The 20,608-nt window shown below is 37.6% G+C and overlaps 1 protein-coding gene across 2 annotated transcripts in view; it reads right to left on the bottom strand.

Moving 5' to 3' along the window:
* The window catches only part of nkain2 (sodium/potassium transporting ATPase interacting 2), a 127,962-nt gene that overhangs the window by 8,246 nt on the left and 99,108 nt on the right, over nucleotides 1-20,608 (bottom strand). For both annotated transcript variants that reach the window (XM_057353187.1, XM_057353186.1), the window contains exon 5: nucleotides 1,975-2,035. In XM_057353187.1, coding sequence (XP_057209170.1) covers nucleotides 1,975-2,035 — 61 coding nt within the window. The remainder of the gene's footprint in view (nucleotides 1-1,974; nucleotides 2,036-20,608) is intronic.

The following is a 20,608-nucleotide window of genomic DNA, read 5'->3' as shown; positions in this document are numbered from 1 at the left end:
TAATGGCCAATATGGCGACCCGATTAGTATTCCCACGCACCTAAGGGAACAAACCTGCAATATCATTGGCTGGCTATGGATGATTCAGAGCTTCCACTATAATATTTCTCTGAGGTATTTTTCAATCTCATGTCTGGAACGTCGCCGTCACTGATGACATTCGTCGGGTACAGCACTCACATTCAGACGACCCATAGACTGATTGAGAGACTTTAGAGGGATATTTCCCAATTACACAAATGCTCCAGAACGTCTCATATACGCTGATTGAGACAATCAAGAAGCTCATTCAACGCCCTGATGTTGAATTATGTTTGAGGATGTTAACAAATCAGTGTGGCAGAACAAGTTTCAATGTGAAATGCTTTGGTTAACTTGACTATTCATAGGACAATAAACGGGATTTAGTGATCTTGGTTTTGCATAACTTCATTTATATGGCATTTAGAAACAAACAAGCACACACAATTTACCATTCTATATACATTTTTATAATGCTGTATTGCGTTAAGCATAAATATTTTTGTTTAACCCCAAAATAAGCAGATAATGAGTTATATTAAACTAAAGCGTTTTGACCATTCACACGACAATGGAGTTTCGGGGCTTTTAAAACTTTAAAAAATGTTTTATGTTTCCATGTAAACTACAAAATGGAAATTTGTGAAAATAGTGATGTCATGCACATGCATATGATGCGATTACTCAACACATGTGTGCTAACTTGACATGCATGTAGGTTTTCTTTCCAAAGTGACATCATCAACTACCGGCCTGGCATGAGATAAAACAACATTAAAAAAAAAAATAGCATGTCTGTATGAACATTTTTTGGAAAGCGTCAAGAAAAAAACAGTTTTTAGTATATTGTTTGTTGTTTACACTATATAAAGCAATGTGCCAATGGTGAAAGAAAACTAAACTTAACATATTAAAATCAATAAATATATTATGTTGCACAGGTTTGTTTATTGACTATATTTCTCTGGTTAAAGTCAAATTTAGACTTTTTAGACCAAAAAACATAAATTGTTATTAGTTTAATACAAATATTTTCCTGCAGTACTATTGAAACAATATGTTAATGCCTGTTTGTAGACTCAAACAGATTCTAGACTTAAATCATGATCTGCTCCAGTTTGGGCCTAAATCCCAATGCGTGAAGCCATGCATAAAAACTCATAAACACACAAACAGTCTGTATTAATAGATCATCACGCCACACTGAGTATATTGTGCCACAGGGCTCTCTGTCCGTGATCCTAACATGTAGTGAAGTCACTCAGTTTAATGAGAGGCCAGCTGCGTTTAATTACATACAGGGTGAAGTTTAATGATTCTGATTATAAAACATTATTAACCAGAACCAAGAAGTTAAAAACATTTTCATGCGTCCTCTCTCTTTATCGCTGTCTGTCTTCGTTGCTTCATGGCGTTAAATAATGAGAACAGTGAAAATAAAGATTGACTGTATTTGGTGGAGAAAAACAGTATTGATCTGGCGTGCTTTTGTTCGCTTGCATATACCTTGTGATCGTATATTCCCTCAAAAATATATATATTCCTATTTTCTTCCAATAAATCCAGACAAAAAGTTGAAACACATTCATCTTTTATTTTGCTCTATAAATTACTGTGATTGAAGGGAATAATGTGTGCGGTTGTCTGAACGCTGCGGTTTTCTATGCCGTTAAACCACTTGCTGGTCGTTTCAGATCAATAAAAACAATGTTTTAGACCCTGAAATATCTGAATCTAAATGTTTGCCAGTGCTAAAGATCAGCCACCAAGACCTGTGCATCATTTCTTAAGCAAAAAAAACATTCATACGAAATTAAATAATTCTTTCAGTGATTAACGGCCGATTAAATAATGTCAAATCTGAAAAAGATGATAATTATAATTTCAAATGGATGATGTAAAATTACATAAAAAGATAGTATAATTTTGAATCAGTTATGAAGCAATACTCACAGCTGTCTTCCTCTTCTGAAATGAGCTTCACAACGTAACAGGCATAGATGAACCCAGCCAGCTGTAACGGCACAAACACAAAGCAAAATTGGTCAGAATATCATCCTGAAGTGACTAAAGGCAGTTTACCTTCTATATTAAAGTCTAGCAAAAAACACGTTTGCTGAGACATCCCTTCTGTTTTACCCCATCTGCATACATCGACACAGAAAAGAAATTTGTGTTTGTCCAATCTGGTCATGTGGTCATTATGGCAGACTAATGTGCAAACAAAGCAACACGGAAAACGCTTGGTGTTAATTAGAGATAAAAAGAAACAACATCTCTTTTAACAGCAGAGATCGACATCTTCATGTAGTTGGGGAATAAAAGAAAGCTGGTTATGAAAACAGGATTGAATGAAAAGAGGAAACAGGTGTTGTGATGGCAAGAGCGTTGCATCAAACCGAGACATGGCTGCGGGAAATGGATCTTTAGAGCGATGAGGACACTGAGAAGCAGAAATGTTGGAGTCTCGTCCTCTCTGCCTCTTCATATTGCAGCACTTTACAATTATTGAGACACATGGACACATAACGCACTTTCTAGGCTCTGATTTCCTCATCAGCATCCGTGTTTTGAAGAAAAAGACAAGATCCAGGACTTTGACAGTATTTAAAAGCGATGAATATGAAACTAGTGGAAGGATCGTGCAAGAATATTGAGTGCAGCAAACAAATGTAGTGGAAAGTAACTCTCTCTGAGTGGACTCTTTTAAAGGCTCAAGAAACACAGCTGTGCTTTATATAAACCCTCTTCATCAGTGAGCCGTGTTGTTGTGTGTTACACTGGTGATTTTATAGACCAGACTGATTGGACGACTCTGATTGAATCAAGAGCAGGATAGACTGAAGTCCTCTTGTCTGTCCAAGTGTCTGCAGAAGTAACTAAAAGAAAATATCACCCAAAAAAGGAAATTCTGGCACTATTTACTCACTCTTAAGACCTTTTTCACAAATGAAAACAAGATAAAGAATGATAGGGATTGCATCAATGAAAGTGAATAGTGACTAGGGCTTTCAGTCAGTAACATATAGCCTTATATCTTATTTTGTACTCTACAGAGAAACAAAAAAATGTTTATAAAATCTTGAGGAGAAAATGACAACATATTAATTTTTGGTGAACTATCCCTTTAAATGCATTGTTTCAGTAGTATGACAGTAGTTTGGTTCTTTTTATCACTATTACATACAGTATATTATGTATTTTTAGTTTTTAAGTAGGCTATACAAATTCTTAAAAACGACAATTTCTTTTATTCTTTAAAAGAAATGGTAATAAAAACGACGTTTATTTAAACGTGCAATGTGTAATATTTTGACAGAACCTAACCCTATTGACAGAAATTCTATATAATATACATAACTATGTCTTCAGAGGTGTGTACAGACCTTAGATAATGAAGCGTTGTGTTTTCTATCTAAATACACCGCAAGTCTCCTTACATGGAATTCGCCATGTTGTTTCTACAGTAGCCCTAAACTGACAAAATGCTCGACAGAGCGTGTTTCATAAAACGTTATCTCCTTCGGCAAAGAAGAGAAAAAGTGATGAGTCCTGTGTCAGCCACCGTAGTGCTTCAAAAGGGAGGGGGAGCAGTGGAGTGAGCCGTTGGTTGCAACTCGCAACCTCACCACTAGATGTCGCTAAATTTCAAAAACTGGACCTCAAATATGACTTTACTTGAGATGTCCATTCACATTCACCAGACACATAAGTCAACAACCTTATAAAACTGAAGTTAGAACCAATGCAACGTATCAAAAACAGGAAATAATAATAAAATGCGTTTTAATATACTGTACAGTGAGAAATCAGCGTCATGAAAACATGAGTTCCATGTGGGACACAGCTTCGTTCAAAAACCCTCATTGTTTTCGCTTTTCCATGAGATATAAGCTTGTGTCTCCTCAGGGAAGGCTCTAGCAGGGGGACATGTTAACAAGACTGTTTATGTATCACCATTCTTATCTTTCGAGCTCCTCATTTAACAAAATTCACGGAACAAACAGTCCGAGTCTCGCTGGACAATCGTGACTGTGGTAAATGGGAGGAAAAGCAGATGTAGGATTCCGAGAATACCTCAAGGTCTTGCTCTCATTTACACGGAATAATGTACCACTCCAGCAGGGAGGCACGCACACAGATGCAATCCGTCTCCAGACACCCAAGTTTGTATAATACTGCACAGCTATACGTGAAGGACACGGGCCGAACACGGTGTCATCTCAGCTCGGCACATACTGGGCCAGACAACAGTCTGTTACTGGGATTCAGCATCAAGAATGGATGAAAGGATGATGGAGCAGATACAGTAACAGCTGTGGTTTTGTATGGAAAGAGGGTGGATTAGGTAGGGTGCCCATACGTGCCATTTTTCCTGGACATGTCGAATAACAAAATTTTGGCTTGGGAAAAGAGGAGTCAACTCAGAATTACGCGAATGAGTCGTCTGTCGTTCTAATTTCAGTTCCGGGTCAGATTTGTGTCACACGTGTAATGCCCGCCTACGTTCCATTTGCGACACTGCACGGGGTAGACCAATCACAGCAGACTAGACCATCTGACCAATCAGATCAGAGTAGGCTGACAGAAAGGAGCTGATTAGACAAATGAATCACCGAACGAATCATTTGAGGGTCAGTCAAGAATTAAGGTAATAATAACTGCCTATTAGTAGAAAATGAAAGTGTTTTTACACAGTGTATGCATAGAACCTTTAAAATCACAAAACATTTACTCTTTAAGAAAAGCAACCGTTATATTTCAAGGTAAGAATGAAACTACAATAATTATACGTCTTAAGAAAAAATACATATGTTTCACATTCTTACACAGTCTGAGTAAAAAAAGCATTACTACAAAATCTGAAAGTAAACAGCCATGTTTTATTGCTGCGGTACGTAAAAACAAATCTAAAAAATATTGCAATAATTTTGAAATTATTGACCGCATAGCATACTATGGAGTAGTCGAAACTAAATACATCCTAGTCATTACATAATAATTGGCATTTTGAATCTAAAGATTGATGTGACATTTTGAAGTGCAATGCATTGTGGGACACAGTAAGTGTCCTCTGTAGTACACTGCGCATTCTAGTATGCATACTGTAGTAAAGTGAAAAAAGGAAAGTATGGTAAATGCTAATCCTTGCACATGCGCAGTACACGCTCAAACGCATGCTGTTCTATTGTGTACCATCTTCCTGTGCCATGTCATTCCCACAAGGCGAGACTAAATTTAGATTCTCGGTATGTGAATAATACATGCAGGCTTTTCTAAGGAGATGATAAATAATGGAGGATGCGTCTCAAAGCGAATGATTGATCTCAATGCAAGTATCTTAACGTTAAAACCACCCAAACAGTCGCCTGTTCCGCATCGCCTGCATTAACGGGGTTTAATGTTTAATATGTTTACCTTCAACGCATGAAGCAACTCCGTTCACTTCACAATGAGAGAAGAGCAGGTTTAGCATGTTGAGATGTGACTGGTGCTTAAATGCTTATGTGAACTGACAAAAAACAAGCAACATGTCCTTTGCGACGAATAGCAAAGCCTGTGTGTACGCTTTTAGTCATGTTAGTCCCATTCTGATTGTTACAGTGTAAAAGAATGAATTCTCATAATCATGTTTTAATAAACTCAAATCTCGGACACAAGTCTCAAAAACAGACTTAAGCTGTGAGAGAAACAAATATTTGTAAACAACGATTTGAAACAGAACACTTTTTTCAATTTGGACTGTCACTTTCTGAATAAGCTTGTTGTTTGTTCAGTCATTCAAGCATGCGAAATTATGTAAAGTTATTTCCTTCTTAAATCTATAATATTGTTAGAACACTACAGTGTGCTTCCACAAATCATTTTAACTTCAAAAACAGAATTTTTCACAAGCAAGTCTGTATAAAAGTCAAAGTTATATCAGGTATTTTTTCTCATTTATTTTCTCCTGTGGTCCGCTAATAAGGTTAATTAAGTATTTTTGTGCCAAACAATTATCAGCGAACCTCTCCTTGAATTTAAATGAAATGTGTTTTTTTGTTGCCGTGCCTTTAAGAAACCCACCCGCATTTGCGAACAGATTGCTGCGGGAGTGCTGTCAGGTCAAATCTAGTTTTAAATGAGTTTACATTCTTACAGGTTCAGATAAAAACACTGAAATCTCAAATGATAAAATCTTCAATGTGGATGGCTCATAAATTGTGTTTTTGTTTAAGGGAGGAAGTAACATAGGTGCATTTTTTTAAAGATAATCTTTTAAACTTTTGTGTCTCTCCTGAGGGGAATCACTTTCATCCAGCACTGCTCTTAGATTTTCTAACATTACCAACTTTACCTTGTTCTGTGCAAAATCACCTGGTTTAATCAATGTTCATGATGTTGACGGAGCATCACTCAACCCATTTCCATGCCGGCGCCTCAAACTGCGTTCTCACTATCCTGACGGCTTGGACTAATTCACATGTCCTTGACTTCATTCTCAGCCGCTGGGCCTCTCTCCAGGTGGGCCGCTCACTCCTGGCATTTATAGACTGCGCCAGTGAGCTACTTAACATGCCAACAACCACCCATGTCCAGACGCAACAACGTCTTTGCAATCTTCCAAGTGCAAACACTTATCCGGGGGCGAGCTGCGTTTTGTTTTATGGCGCAAATCAAGGGTGAATCTTTTATATGCGCTTTTTGCAAAAAGGAAAGCGGTTAGTTCCTGTGAAATGCATGAAAAAATGCTAATTAGATGGGCTTCTGGGTCGTTTATGGGGTGAGCGAGGAAGTGATGTGTTTTTTATGAGTCATGAGTCAAACAGTTTTTCAGTAAAGCCAACATCATCTCATGGGAATTTGTAACTATTTAACTCATATGAATTCGTACGATCTTATTTGTACGATTTCGTACGATTTACTTTAGCGCCACTGACATTAGGCGTGGGGGTGTGGTTAGAGGAGGGACTTTTTTATGCAATCGTGCTTTTTTTCGATTCACATTGCACGAATTCATATGAATTAGCCACCTCGTTTATTCTCGTGAGCAGTTGTGACATCGCAAATATGGCTGCGTTTGCGTTTCATAATCTGAAGACAAAAATGCAAAAAATATGAAAAAAATCAAACCTTACAGAGCATTAAAATGAAACAAAATGAATCAAACCAACATACAACCCCCTAGTATTAAACTTTGGTGCATGCTTGATATAACTTATCCTCTTTTATTTGTGATTTGCTAACCATTACATTTATTGAGAACTACAAACTACTGAACATGCAAAAATCTCACAGACCTGGCGGTCATATCTAGGCATAGGCATCCAACTATTGCAGAATCTTGGTGACTGACCACCTACAGTACAGTAGCAACCCCATCAGAACACCATAGCAACCAAGTAGTAACAGCCTAGCAACCACCCAGAATACTATCAACCCTGTAGCACTACAGCAGTTTTGCATGGCACCATTCTCATATCTTTAGGATATTTAAAAAACTATAATTCAAGTGTGCAACGCAAAAAATGTAACAACACAATTTGCAAGCCCACCTCATTAGAGAAGCTACATGCGATTTCATCACACTTTAATGCTAGTTCACTTGAAAGTGTGTTTTAATTGGGTCTCCGCTGTAGGCTACCAATAATAGACATGTCACCTTTGACCTTCTTACTGTGCCACCAACCGCCCAAGAACAAATACTGCCAAAGGAGTAAAACAATTAAACATTCAAAGCCTCTTTTCCAATTCAGCGACACTAAAATTAATAATGCTGTATTTCCAATTTCAGGCAACACTGTTAATTTGTTACAAATCACGTTACACATGACTTAGTCCTTGTGGTTTTGGAAAGTCACTTTTTGACCTAAATGCAATACCCCCCTTGCCACCTTTTAGCGCTCAGAAGAAACTCATTTCAGCATTGACCTCCTTGGGCCTCGTCCACCTGGCTCTTAATACGAATTAGATGCAGTACATTAGTGCGGGTAAGGCCACGGTATAGCTCGGAGCTAACACAGAGAAGTCTTATTAGCAATGCTAAATGAACCTTTTACATCTTTAATCATGGTTACACAGTGCTTTATTGAGTTTTTAGGGACTTAAGTGTCATTTTGTAAAAAGGAGGCATGCTGGGTTTGCAAATAAGGCATATGCAGTTTTATATTTTGAGAAATGTTTGGCGGTAAGATGAAACAAATGTTTCTAGTGTAAATGTATAAAAATGTAATCAAAGGACAAGTTGCCCAGACTAAATTTTTCATTGCGCAGAGGCTGCTATTTCATAGCTCATAAATCTTAAAGTGCGGTTATGCTTTTTTGTGTCGACTTTGTCACAGATGTTCCTCCTTAAATTTAACAGATAAAGTAAAATAGCACAAAAAAGTCAACTGTTAACATACAGTAAGATGTGTGCATAGCACAGCGTAGATCATTTGGTCTTTGCAATGGCTGGAAAATATGTACCAGAATACCATGGTATATGTAAAAACATGGTATTACTATAGTAACCAAAAAGTATTTCCAGAATAACATGACGACAAAAACGAATACACAAATACTGGATTATAGAATAAGTAATGTGCAATGGGGTGTACATAACAGATATTTTCAGGGCCATTGCCACTGATACATATCAGATACGAGTAACCAAGAATCACAGATCTTAAAATCTTCAGGCAAACACTAAACTGCCAGATAAAGCAGAGAGTCTCCACCAGACCAGACGCCTGTGCCAAAATGCATCTCCATCCAATAGATTACTGTTCATCTGCTGGGCGCTTTCCAATTTTAGTATGCATCTCTCTCTCTCTCTCTTTCTAAACTCTGCTGTTAAATATGCATAACAAGGTTGCCTGTTTAATATAATAAGCACAGACTGAATTCCCTTTTTAACAAACATTCATACTAAAGCAAAAAGCTTGAAGCGGTATGATAAACAGGGGTCTCCAAGGCGGGCGAGCTAAATGAAAAAGTCCATGTACATGACACAGGGTGACACCTCCTCTGATATGAGCCCGCATCGCCAGCGGAAATGAGCTTTTGACACCCTTTGTGCAAGGACAATGCCAAAAGTGCAGCCGAACGCGTTTGCACCTTCTTCCACATGTTTTAGTAATTTCTTCAGAAATCACTGCTAATAGACTTTAAGCACCCCGTTTCTCTATCGATGCCAATATTTTTCTTAAGGGCAACAATGTGTGAGCCAGTGCTACACGCCAAGAGTTTTTGGTTTTGTTGACGATTGGCAAAATTTGACTGCGTCCGTGAGGAAGGATAACAAAAAAGGGAGTAAAGCCTTCACTTTCATCGCAACAGCTTTGATTTCCAAACAACACATCACACCCAATTTTCCACTTTCACAATTGAGGAGGCACTTAGCCAGAGGGGATAAGCTTCTCTATAACATGCTAGCACCGAAGCCTTTCTGTCGCCTTCTGTGAGACAACACCGATCTGTACACAACACTGATTTACAGGGAATCTGCTGGAGAAGATGAAATCTAAACATGTGCCACACAGAACCTGCTGAGGCAGGAGAGGAGAGAATGATCAAATCACACCTTTGAACTATCCAACACGAACAAATAAAAAATGAAAGGACACACTGCAAAAAACTGATTTCTTGACAAAGAAAGTGACCTAAGATATTTGGTCTTGTTTTATGAAAGGAAATGAATTAAGTACGTTTTTGTTTAAAACAAGCAAAAAGATCTGCTTGCTTTTTTCTGGTACTTAAAGGGATAGTTCATCCTAAAATGAAAAATCTGTCATCATTTACTCACCCTCCGGTTGTTTCAAACTTGTATAAATTTCGTTGTTCCAACGAACGCAGAGAAAGATATTTGGAAGAATGTTAGCAATTTTCAGTTCTGGGACATCATCCACTACCATAGCAGGAAAAAAATATAAATATAAATATTGTATTTTTTTGTTGTGTTGAACACATAATGAAATATTTTGAAGAATTTAGGAAAACAAAGAGTTCTCGGGCACCTTTGACTACTATTTAATTCTTCTAGAAAATTACTAACATTACATATATATATTTTTCTTGTTTTTCTTGTTTTAAACATAAATGTTAATAAATCTTATACTTTCTTCACAAAACAAGACTAAATATCTTAGGTAACTTTCCCTACAGAGCGCGTTTCGTAAATACGTCATCTCCTTCGGCAAAGAAGCCACCGTAGTGCTTCGAAAGAGAGGGGTGGAGTGAGCCATTGGTTGCAATTCGCAACCTCACCACTAGATGACACTAAATTTTGTACAGTGGACCTTTAAGGCTATTATTGGACTATTAGTTTTGTTTATTGCGGCATTGTATTTATATAATATAACTATTAAGCACCTCTCCCCAAATTCTCATTACTGTAATGTGTCCAGCTGTTTTCATTTTATTTTCTCATTATTGTCAACTTCTCGGTGATGATTCTCATTAGATTGTCATTATTATAATTCAGTATGGTTTGATGCAACAGTACTGTAATACAATGATTTTGGTATTTATTGTCTTTGGGACACAAGTAACTTCAGTGTTGTGTGTTTTACAAAAAGCAGGTGCCTTATGTATAAAACTTTACAGAGATTTCATCTTTAAAGTGTGTCTTCACATAGTCAAGATTGTCCATATATTAACGCAATATACTGTATATAGTTTATATTTTGTAAATTTGAGGTGTGCATTAGGAATTGTGCATATTTTGCGTTTATGAAATGTTGACTGTACCTCAGGCCTCTGGTCTGCCATTGGTTCAAATACACATGAAACAAGAAAACAACTCTTGAACTGTGTGTTCACATTTTGTTAATTTAAAGGGATAGTTCACCCAAAAGAATGTATATTCTTTCATCATTTACTCACCCTCATGTCATACCAAACCTGTATAACTTTCTTTCACCTGTAGAACACAAAATAAGAAACTTTAGAAAATATTGGTTAACAAAACAACATTGGCTTCCATTGACTTTCAAGTGTATGGAAACAGAACATAGAGACATTTCCCCAAAAAAATCTTCTTTTGAGTTTCACATAAAAAAAGAGTCATAAACAGATTTTGAATGACATGAGGGGGTACAAATGATGACAGTATTTTTATTTTTGAGTGAACTACCACTTTAACTTGTCTTTAGACACTTCTCTTTCACTTGATGTTAATTCATAATGCAGCCTTGAGCTCTGAGCTCAGCGCTGGATTGATCGTCTGTCGTAAAACCCCACTCTCTGAGTAAAGAGCATAATTGTTCTTTGTTTACAGTAATGAATTCAGACATCTCATTGATCTTGACAAAATAATGTTTGAGTACCTTCTCTGCACACCGCCTGCCAAGAACTGCCAAGAGTCTAAAACACTTTGCATTTTCAGTTTCATAGTGTGCAAAGAATCAAAAACGTCCATTGATGCTACTGTGTTGTGACCTCCGTACGGATTGCAGAAACACATAGAAATCATAACCCTGGGCTTATGAATGGTGCAGAAGGGAGAATTTGCGCACATGGAATTTGACATCACGGCTTGCGGACCTTTTGGACTCCTGACGTGTTAGCGTTCGTATTGCAAAAGGAGAGAGATAGGTGGTGGGCAGGTGTCCAGCTGAGAGGTCGGGCAGCGCTCGGAGGAAAGTCTCAACGACTCCTGGATAATTGCTTCTGTGACCTCCATCAGTAATGGCAATTTTATAACACACCGGAGATATTTTCTTTCCTGCCAGAGCATAACCGGTTTAGTGAAAGGTTCTATACTGACAAACACAGAGACAGATACAGAATTTAAAGATGAAACCCGCAGGCATCGGTGCGGTTTGATGTTGTGTGACGGGGCCGTTAAAATGCACAGAGAAGTGATAGCCCAGGTTTAAACCTGGTATGACAAATGCTCACAAATGAATAAAATCTGAAAGCTGTTATAAATATCACACATGTTTGTTTTGACAGAGCATGGATTTGGAAATAATCTCGCTGTCATAACACACGCAACGCAGGAAAAGCATCCCTCCCTAAAAACGACGACGAACAGTCAACACCTACTAAAACCTTGTTGTCATGTGTACCACATTGAAATCGGCCTACGACAAAGCAGAAGAGCAGACTTGAAAATAAGACTTTTTCATGATGGTCACAGTCAGATTATATTTGCATACATACAAACAAACATACAGTTGTGGCCAAAAGTGATATCCAACTTGTTAAAATTTATGTATTAGTTTATTTATTTAAATATATTATTTGGGTTGTCACAATATAAATAACTGTGACACTGAAACCCACAAATATTGATATCATGTTAATTCTACACATATCGCAATATTGTAAGCGCACCCAATCAAAATTTTATCTTAAGAGTTACAAAACGGTTAGAAACGGTCTCTCTGCCTGCCTACATTTGTATTTGTATTGTGACTCATTGACCAAATGAAAGACAAAGAAAATGACATGACAGAAATTAAAGAGGAATTTGTCATTTACATCTCTTTAAAAACAAGCCAATAGATATTGCGATAATACCAGTCATCGTGATAATGAATTCTTTTGGCGTAGAGAAAGTCTGATCTCCTGACAGGCCTATATATTATTAAATAAAAATAAAAATGAATTCATGTTGCACAGCTGTAAACTGAAACTCATCTTTGAGAAGAATTTCAGGAGTCTTTGCAAAAGAAAAGAAAATCAGATTATTGAGTCAAGACCCAAGAGAATGGCTTCTTTAATCAAAACCAAGAAAGGATGAACAAATATTATTACAATAAGACATTTGTAGTCAATATATGTCTTATTTCCTATGAGTTTAAAAACATATTTCCCTTAGAGAAAAACCACACGAATTTCAAGTTTTTCACATGTTAATACCATATCACCACATGTTGTACATGTGATCCCAAACATGGGAATTAACAGGGGACGCACAGAAAAGTTTTCCACATGTTGTACGTGTGATGATGTGGTTTTTTGCACTATGCCTTTTTGACAAATAACTTTGCCCAATAAATACCTAGAGATTTTACGTTTAAAACATTATATTTGATGGTTTAATCTGAGAGAGCATGAAAAGCAAATGTTGTACAAACGTGCCCCCAGATGTCACTTTTGGCCCCTAATATATATACATAAATATAAACAAACATATATAATACAGATAAAAAAAGCTAGATTCAATATTAATTCTGTAATTCAAGTTTATTTTTTTAAGATCAATGTATTCTGATGCATAAATGCATTGCTACTACATCCTACTGGTTATATGTTTGGAATGCAAGCCATTCTCACATATTCTGTTCTGGTGACTAGATCTTTACTGACCGTTACAGCACATGGAAGAGACCCTTTATCATCACTGCAGACAGAATAAACCAACTCTTGTCGACTTGCTACATGTGCGGCCCGTGATGTTTGAGGAACAGGGTTCTGCCATTCAAACCCCGCTCGCCGATTTCTCAGACTTATCAGATGAGACGCTCGCTAAAGATATCAGGCCTCCTGTCACTCAACCGCAGCCCACCACGTTACTCACTCCAACAGATTGACGGTTAAAAAACCCAGACGTAAAAAAGATGAAGAGATTCAACAACTGAATGAAAAGAAACAAAAATAGACTTTGAATAAGATCACCAGGGAGTTCTGCCCAGTGTTGACATTTGCGAGAGCACTGGAGAGAACTGGCATCTGCCAGGCAAGACTCGCTCTCGCCACCGAATTTAGACCAGAGATGCAATTGGCTGTGGCGACAGGTTTTTCATGCAGGTCTTGGGGGATCAACATGTAATGAGGTCGATTGATTTTTTCTTTCCTATGGGTGTTATGTTTTGTCAAAACAGTTACCTTTTCTTCTCTGGGCGTTCCAGTAATCGTTCAAGGACTGACAGCTTATAAATGCTTTGTGTTTTTCAATATATATGTAAAGGGACGGTCACAACTGTAGAATGCCTAAAGCGACATTTTTATGGCCTTTAAATAGTTGTATACCTAAAGAGAGACAGAATAAGTGATTGAAATGATAAAATATCAAAAAGTAGTGTGAAACTTTATTTAGTTCAATCATGGCACTAAAAAACTAGAAATGGCAAGCTGAATCTTTTTCACAAAAAACTTTGAAAAAAAACTTTGACTTTAAATTTTCATCCTGTTCATTATCCTATAGATATATATATATATATATATATATATATAATATCCTATACACAGTATATATATAATTTAAGTTAAAATGAATAAAGTTTCAAATCAGAGATCTCAGAAAAATTGAGATTTAGGAAAAATGTTAAAAACATTAAAGACAGCCATGCCAGACCTACTCCACTTAAGTTTGAAAAAAGAGTTTTGCTGCAACAGTCCTTGAAGGCTTTCTGCAATGATTTCATTCAATTCAAATCCTTGTTTTTTAGCCGGCCATTTTCCTCACAAAGCTGCCACTCAATGTGCCTTCTCTTTCTTATCGTTCCCACAAACGTCTCAGAACAACGGCTGTCGGAATGAACGGTTCAAGGCGAGACACGGCCAGGTTCAGCTGTTGAAATGAATGTCTGAGGCAGGAATCCCAAGCAATCATCCGGAGAACGCTGTATTAAATCTGAGCGAGTGGAGTAAGTCCCTCTGTGCATCTTAGCAACAGAGCGCAGGGAGAATTGTTAGCACACGGGGGTTATGCAAATTCTAGCGCTCAATCAACAGGCTTAATACGGAAAAGGGTACATAAAACCCAAAAGCGGGACTATTAATAGGGCAAATATACAAACCGCTTTTGGCAGAGGCATGAAAAATTGAGGAAAATCTCGTCGAGCAAACTCATTTGTTTAATCTCTTCTCTACACTTGACTGAAGTACATGCTCACAAGCTATATGTGATATAATAAAGGAATAGTTCATCCGAAAAAGTCATTATTTACCCACTCGCGTCATGTCGTTCAAACCCCCTATGGCTTTCAAAGACTGTTGCTTTTTGCTTATAATAGGAATATTTCACCTCTTTTCAAGCTTAAAAGGACAAAAAAAGTAATTTACCTCTACGCCACTCTTGCTCAAATGTCCTGATGGCATACCAACAGGTTGGGTGATGATGCTCCTTTAGAAGCTTATGAAGGCATTCGCGATCCTCTCCCACTCGGTTGAGAAAAAATATTACTTACAAAATGTTATTTTTGAATAAACAAACCCTTCAAATATTCCCAATACATTTGTGATGGTTTTGTAAAAAAAATTAATATAAAAAAACACGTTAACTAAAGATCTTAATTAGGCCTCTTTAATAATATTTTGTTAATTAAAATATGTTAATAAATATAAATATATTCAGTAAATAGTATATATATTTTTTGGATAAACAAACCCTTTAAATATTCACAATATATTTGTGATGGTTTTGTAATTTAAAAATAAAATAAAAAACACATTGAGATTATACTAAAGATCTTAATTAGACTTACTTTAATAATATTTTGTTAATTAAAATATGTTTATAAATATATTTGGTAAATAGTATATATATTTTTTGGGATAAACAAACCCTTTAAATATTACCATTATCTGTTTAATGATTTGCTAAAGATAATAAATATAAAATTATACCACATCATGAACATTTAGATTGTAGATTTTGTAGATTTAAAGTAGTTGTATTAAAAAAATTAAGGTAGCAAAGTAATTTTGTAGTGTTAGCAACAGCCAATCTATCTATTTATATAAAAGATCTGAGAATGAGAAATAATAAATATTATTGTTATTTATAAGATACATGTTATGTATATATACTGTATATATCTAATTTTGAGATGCACAGCCCAACAAACACTACAATAATTAAAAAAGGCTGGAGTGATTATGATAACCATGTCACAGTTTGTAGGAGCCCATCAGTAGCTATAACCGCTAACAGCATCATTCATTAACCTGATGTGATGGACCTTTGACTGCGCTGGTTGCAACCGGCATAATGAAAAAAAAAACTGTGACTCAAATTCCACCAGCTGTCAGAAGACAGCGAAAGCAACCCCGGCAGGACCCAGTCATCTCGGTGGAGGTCTGTTAGTGCCATGGGAACAAAGACTGGGTGTTGACAATGCGAGAGAGATTTCTGTTAGCATATATGTCACCCCACACAGCTATGACGGTTCAGGTGGAGGTAAGCAACAGAGGACAGGACGTGCAGCGCTCGCACAGCTTATATTATCGTCTGAAATTCTCACGTTCAGCATGCTTGGATCACCCGAAGAGCTTAGTATCAACCTCTGTAATATAAATGACATATAAGGACAAACTGGTCAAAATAACAAAACAGACGCAATGCTTTCGTACCTCACACACTGCAAATACAGCCACGGAAAAAATAAAAATGAATTAAATCCGCATTTCTAGATGTTTTGTGGCAAGTCCAGTCCAGTGTCTGTTGAATTACAACAAAATCAAACCTTAGGAGTGACAAAGTCATCCAACAGCAGTGAAAGACTGACAGCATGACAAGACACATGAAAACTTTTCCTAAATACATTTTAAATTACTATTTGTCAAAAGTGAATATGAAATTGTTTTCTTTGCGGTATTTGAGGTCTGAAAAAATACACAGCATCTATTCTGTTATTTTGATCTGTTTCTCCAGTTCATTTTCTGCAAATAAATGCAAATAGAAACAATAGTTTTATTTGAAATTTGAGAGAAATATTGTTGTAGTGTACAAAATGAAACAAAAAAATGATAATTTTACCTAAACACATACCTATAAGTCAGAAAAACTGGAAATAATTGTGAAATGGTCCATTTTTTCTGCGACTGTAAATATGAACAATATTAACGTGTTTTCAACAACACAACACAAATTTGTTTCACATGTATACAAAGATTCATATTTGACAAAACAACCATGTTTTTAAATCCCAGCATTCATGTCTCTTGGAACGCTCTCCATCTTTCACATTGCTGTTGGGTAACTTTGTCACTCCCGGTATTTGCTTTTGCTAAAATTGAAAAGACACTGGAATGAAATGGCCACAATACACACAGAAATGCTGACTGAAAGCAAAATCAGAGTGGTCTCTTAATTCTTTCCAGAGCTAGATAAATAGTTAAATGCAGCTGAGAGCGCTCTTATTGGCAGGTAAAATTCTGCATGAAATTCTGCAGAAATCTATAACCCTTTACAGAGTTCCGTGGGTGTAGATTACATGTGGGACGGCTGCGTACGGTTTTAAACCAACATTCATGCATGTAATTCCAAAAATGGTATCTTGGTAGGCAGCTCAAAAGGACTTAATAAAGCCTTATTATTCAGTGCTAAATGTTTTCAGCAGCTAAGCGCATGTCTTCATGACTATCCTGGCCACTGGAAGTCCTTCCATTGGTTACAAAGACTGTTCATGGTCAGGCAAATCCCAGGGCTGTGTGACATCACTGCTCCTCTACACAGCTCATTTGCTAATGCACCCATGCATATGAGAGAGCCCCCTTGACTGTGTGTGTGTGTGTGTGTGTGCGTGTGAGAGAGAGAGAGAGAGAGAGATCAGGACTCTATCCAACTGGCAGCCAACTCTCTCTCCTTCACCGAGAAGGAGAAATCTGCCCAGGAACAATTTCCTCAAATGCCCCAGACGTGTCCTCTCAAAAATAAATACGAGCCAGCCATTCAGCTAAGCCTCACTAAGGATTTCTGTAGAGGAAGGCTGAATGTCAGGTAAACGCATGCCTTTTCGGTACATTTGCTTTGCGTACACAAAGGTTTTGTTTTAGGCGAGTCCTATTTTCTGCACATGACACGGGGACGTCTTGTGCAACTGTGCTCGGGCCGCAGACAGTGTTGGATAGCAACACCACAGACCTCACGAGTATGCGGGGCAGGAGGTGAAGGGAAGAGCATTAATCACAGATGAGAAGTGTTATCCCACCATCAGTGCTCTTTCCCCTCTCTTCCTTTTGCTGCAACCTTTCCCACAATGCATTTCTCAAATAGCCTGCCCTTAGAAGCTATGGGCCTTTACACGTGTATCTGTTTCTTCCAAAGGACAGAAGAAATGAAACTCTCCCCTGGTGGTGTGTGTCTTGTGTAAATTAACCACGGTTTTACTGTAGAATCCTTGTTTCTTTTTTTTCGTTTATTGTAGTAAATCATGTTAACCACAAATTATAATGGTTTTGCACCATAATAGAAAAACTGTGGTTATACAAAAGAAAAGCAATCCACCAAAAACATATGGTTGATACACTTTTACTACAATAAAAACATGGTTCATTTTCTTAAAGGGACAGTTCACCTTTAATTAATAAATGTGAATTCTTTCATCATTTACTCACCCTCATGTTAATCCAAATTATTACTTTTCAATGACTCCTCTTTGCCTTTTTCTTCTGCAGAACACAAAAGAAGATATTTTGAAGAATGTCGGTAGCTAAACAACAGTGGCCCCCATTGACTTCCATTGTATGAACACAAACCACCGAGACATTTCTCAAACTATCTTCTTTCGTGTTCTGGAGAAGAAAGTGTCATATACACGTTTGGAATGACATGCGGGCCTTTAAGGGGTGACAATTCTTATCTGGAGAAAATGTTTTATCTGAAAGCATGACTGTCTATGGAGAAACATAAGGTTTGGTTTAGAGCATCTACTGTACCCTCAGGACACGTCACGTGTTTAAAACCCAAAGCAACTCTATTTCTCCCTCCTTCACTCCATTTGTATGCTCATTGTATTTATTCTGTAGTGCCTCAGAGTTAAGAGGTCGTAAAAGAATTATTCAAAGCCGACCCTGGAGTCATCTACCCAGCTGTTGAGGATTACAGCTTTATGAGATTGCTTAGAAACGCAGCCGAAATCACAAAACCGAGAGAGTGCAGACGGACAAGAAAAGAGACAAAAAGCACAGATAAAGAGAAAGAGAGAGACTAGAGGATTATCACGAAAAGATCATTGTAAGATTTCGATATTAGCTCGTGCCACAAGTCTTTTATTATCATCACGCGACTCTACTTAATTACTTTCAGACTGACGCTCTCTTACTGTGTAATGATGCGCGCAGGCTTACTAATGTCTGAGCTGCTCCTAAATGAATGGTCGAAGGCTTCGCATCCCTTCGGCTGGGAGAAAAAGCTCATTAAGTGAAGGTGCAACGCTGTTCCTATGACTGGGGGCCGAAGATGCGTCTCCGAGCTTACTGCAGGTGCCGTTTGGAAGAGGCGAAGCGGCTGGCTAGCGGGGAAATGACAGGACTGTTTCCCAGATGCCTCCTCTGTAATCCACGTAATTATCGGCGCGTCTGCGGAAGAAAGGATCTAGCCGTCATTACTGCGGTTCACATCAACGCCTTTTCAACGAGCCGCATCCGTCTCCATATTACAGAATCGAATTAACCCCCGGGTTACTTTCATTAATAAATATGAGATAAGAAATTACGCTCCGCGTGCCGTCAAGCCGCCGTGTTTAAAGGGCGGTAAAGACAAGCGAAATTTGCTGATCAATTGTGTTCTTGTCTGCCAGACGAAATGAAAGAGAGAGAGTGGTTGTCTCCATAGTTAACCGATCAAAGAGCCACTTATTCGCTTTAGGAGAAAATAATGAACGAGGCAATTTTTCTACACCCCGATTCGTATGTGGGGAACAAAGAGGATCATTATGTATCTGGGAGCTTGAGGGGAAGATTGAAAATGTTGTCTGTGCATCCACACGGCGAACACTTCTATAATCTGTGATATAAAGAAACACAACGTGAAGAACAGAACAACATTGAAATATATTTATTATCTCCAATTATGAATGTCTTCTCTTTGATGTAGGCTTACAAATAAAGCACATTATGAATGAGCATCTGAGGTCACGTGGTTCACAAGTGACAAGACAAAGAAACACAAAGCGGCTCTTGATGAATTAATGCCTGTGCAATGACGATCTCACTGATTTGTTAAATGTGTTACGAATAAACCAATTGAAGTTACGTTTATTTAGACACGCAGACACGCTCCACAGCAACCTTGTGATTGGATAATCCTTTCAATAAATCAAATAATAGAAAAACGTATTATGTAGACAATAATGTACAGTGAGCAGATCGTTATCATAAAATAAACTCAAATGCGCATTGCAAACATTAACATCAGCTGTGGTTTTAATATGTAATCTGCTTTTTCTAAGTGAATAAGTGGCGCAGTTTCATGTAACGTTACTGCATGCGCGCACAGGTTTTTTGCCCATTACCCTGATTTCATGTTGCATGTAAACGCCTATACCGTAACTGCGTTCAACCCAGACAAAACGTTGCAAAACGTTTTTTTAAACGGAAACGGTGGTGAACACCCTGTTGTGATGATGCAGAGTTGAACTATGGCAGCTGAGAAGGCCATTCTTTGCATTCTTTTTGAAGAATTCGGTACAAATACGTGTTGAAGCCTGCAAAATACATGTCTGCTAATATCTTCAATTGTTGCGTATATACATTTGTAAACAACTTTACTTGGACCTATTGTACGAGCTGTCTCTTCAATACAGCGTGGGTTATATACATGTTGCTGTTGATTGGGCTGACATTCTTGACACACCCACCAAACAAGAGAAAACATATCTCAAACCCTGTTGCACACCGTTTCCAGGAAACGTGTCGTTCAATCCGGAAACCGTAGCAAAACGTTGGGCCC

Source organism: Triplophysa rosa, linkage group LG15, assembly GCF_024868665.1.
Source record: "Triplophysa rosa linkage group LG15, Trosa_1v2, whole genome shotgun sequence".
NCBI lineage: Eukaryota > Metazoa > Chordata > Actinopteri > Cypriniformes > Nemacheilidae > Triplophysa > Triplophysa rosa.
The sequence above is the reverse complement of the archived record's forward strand: the minus strand, read 5'-3'. Positions and strand labels throughout refer to the sequence as shown.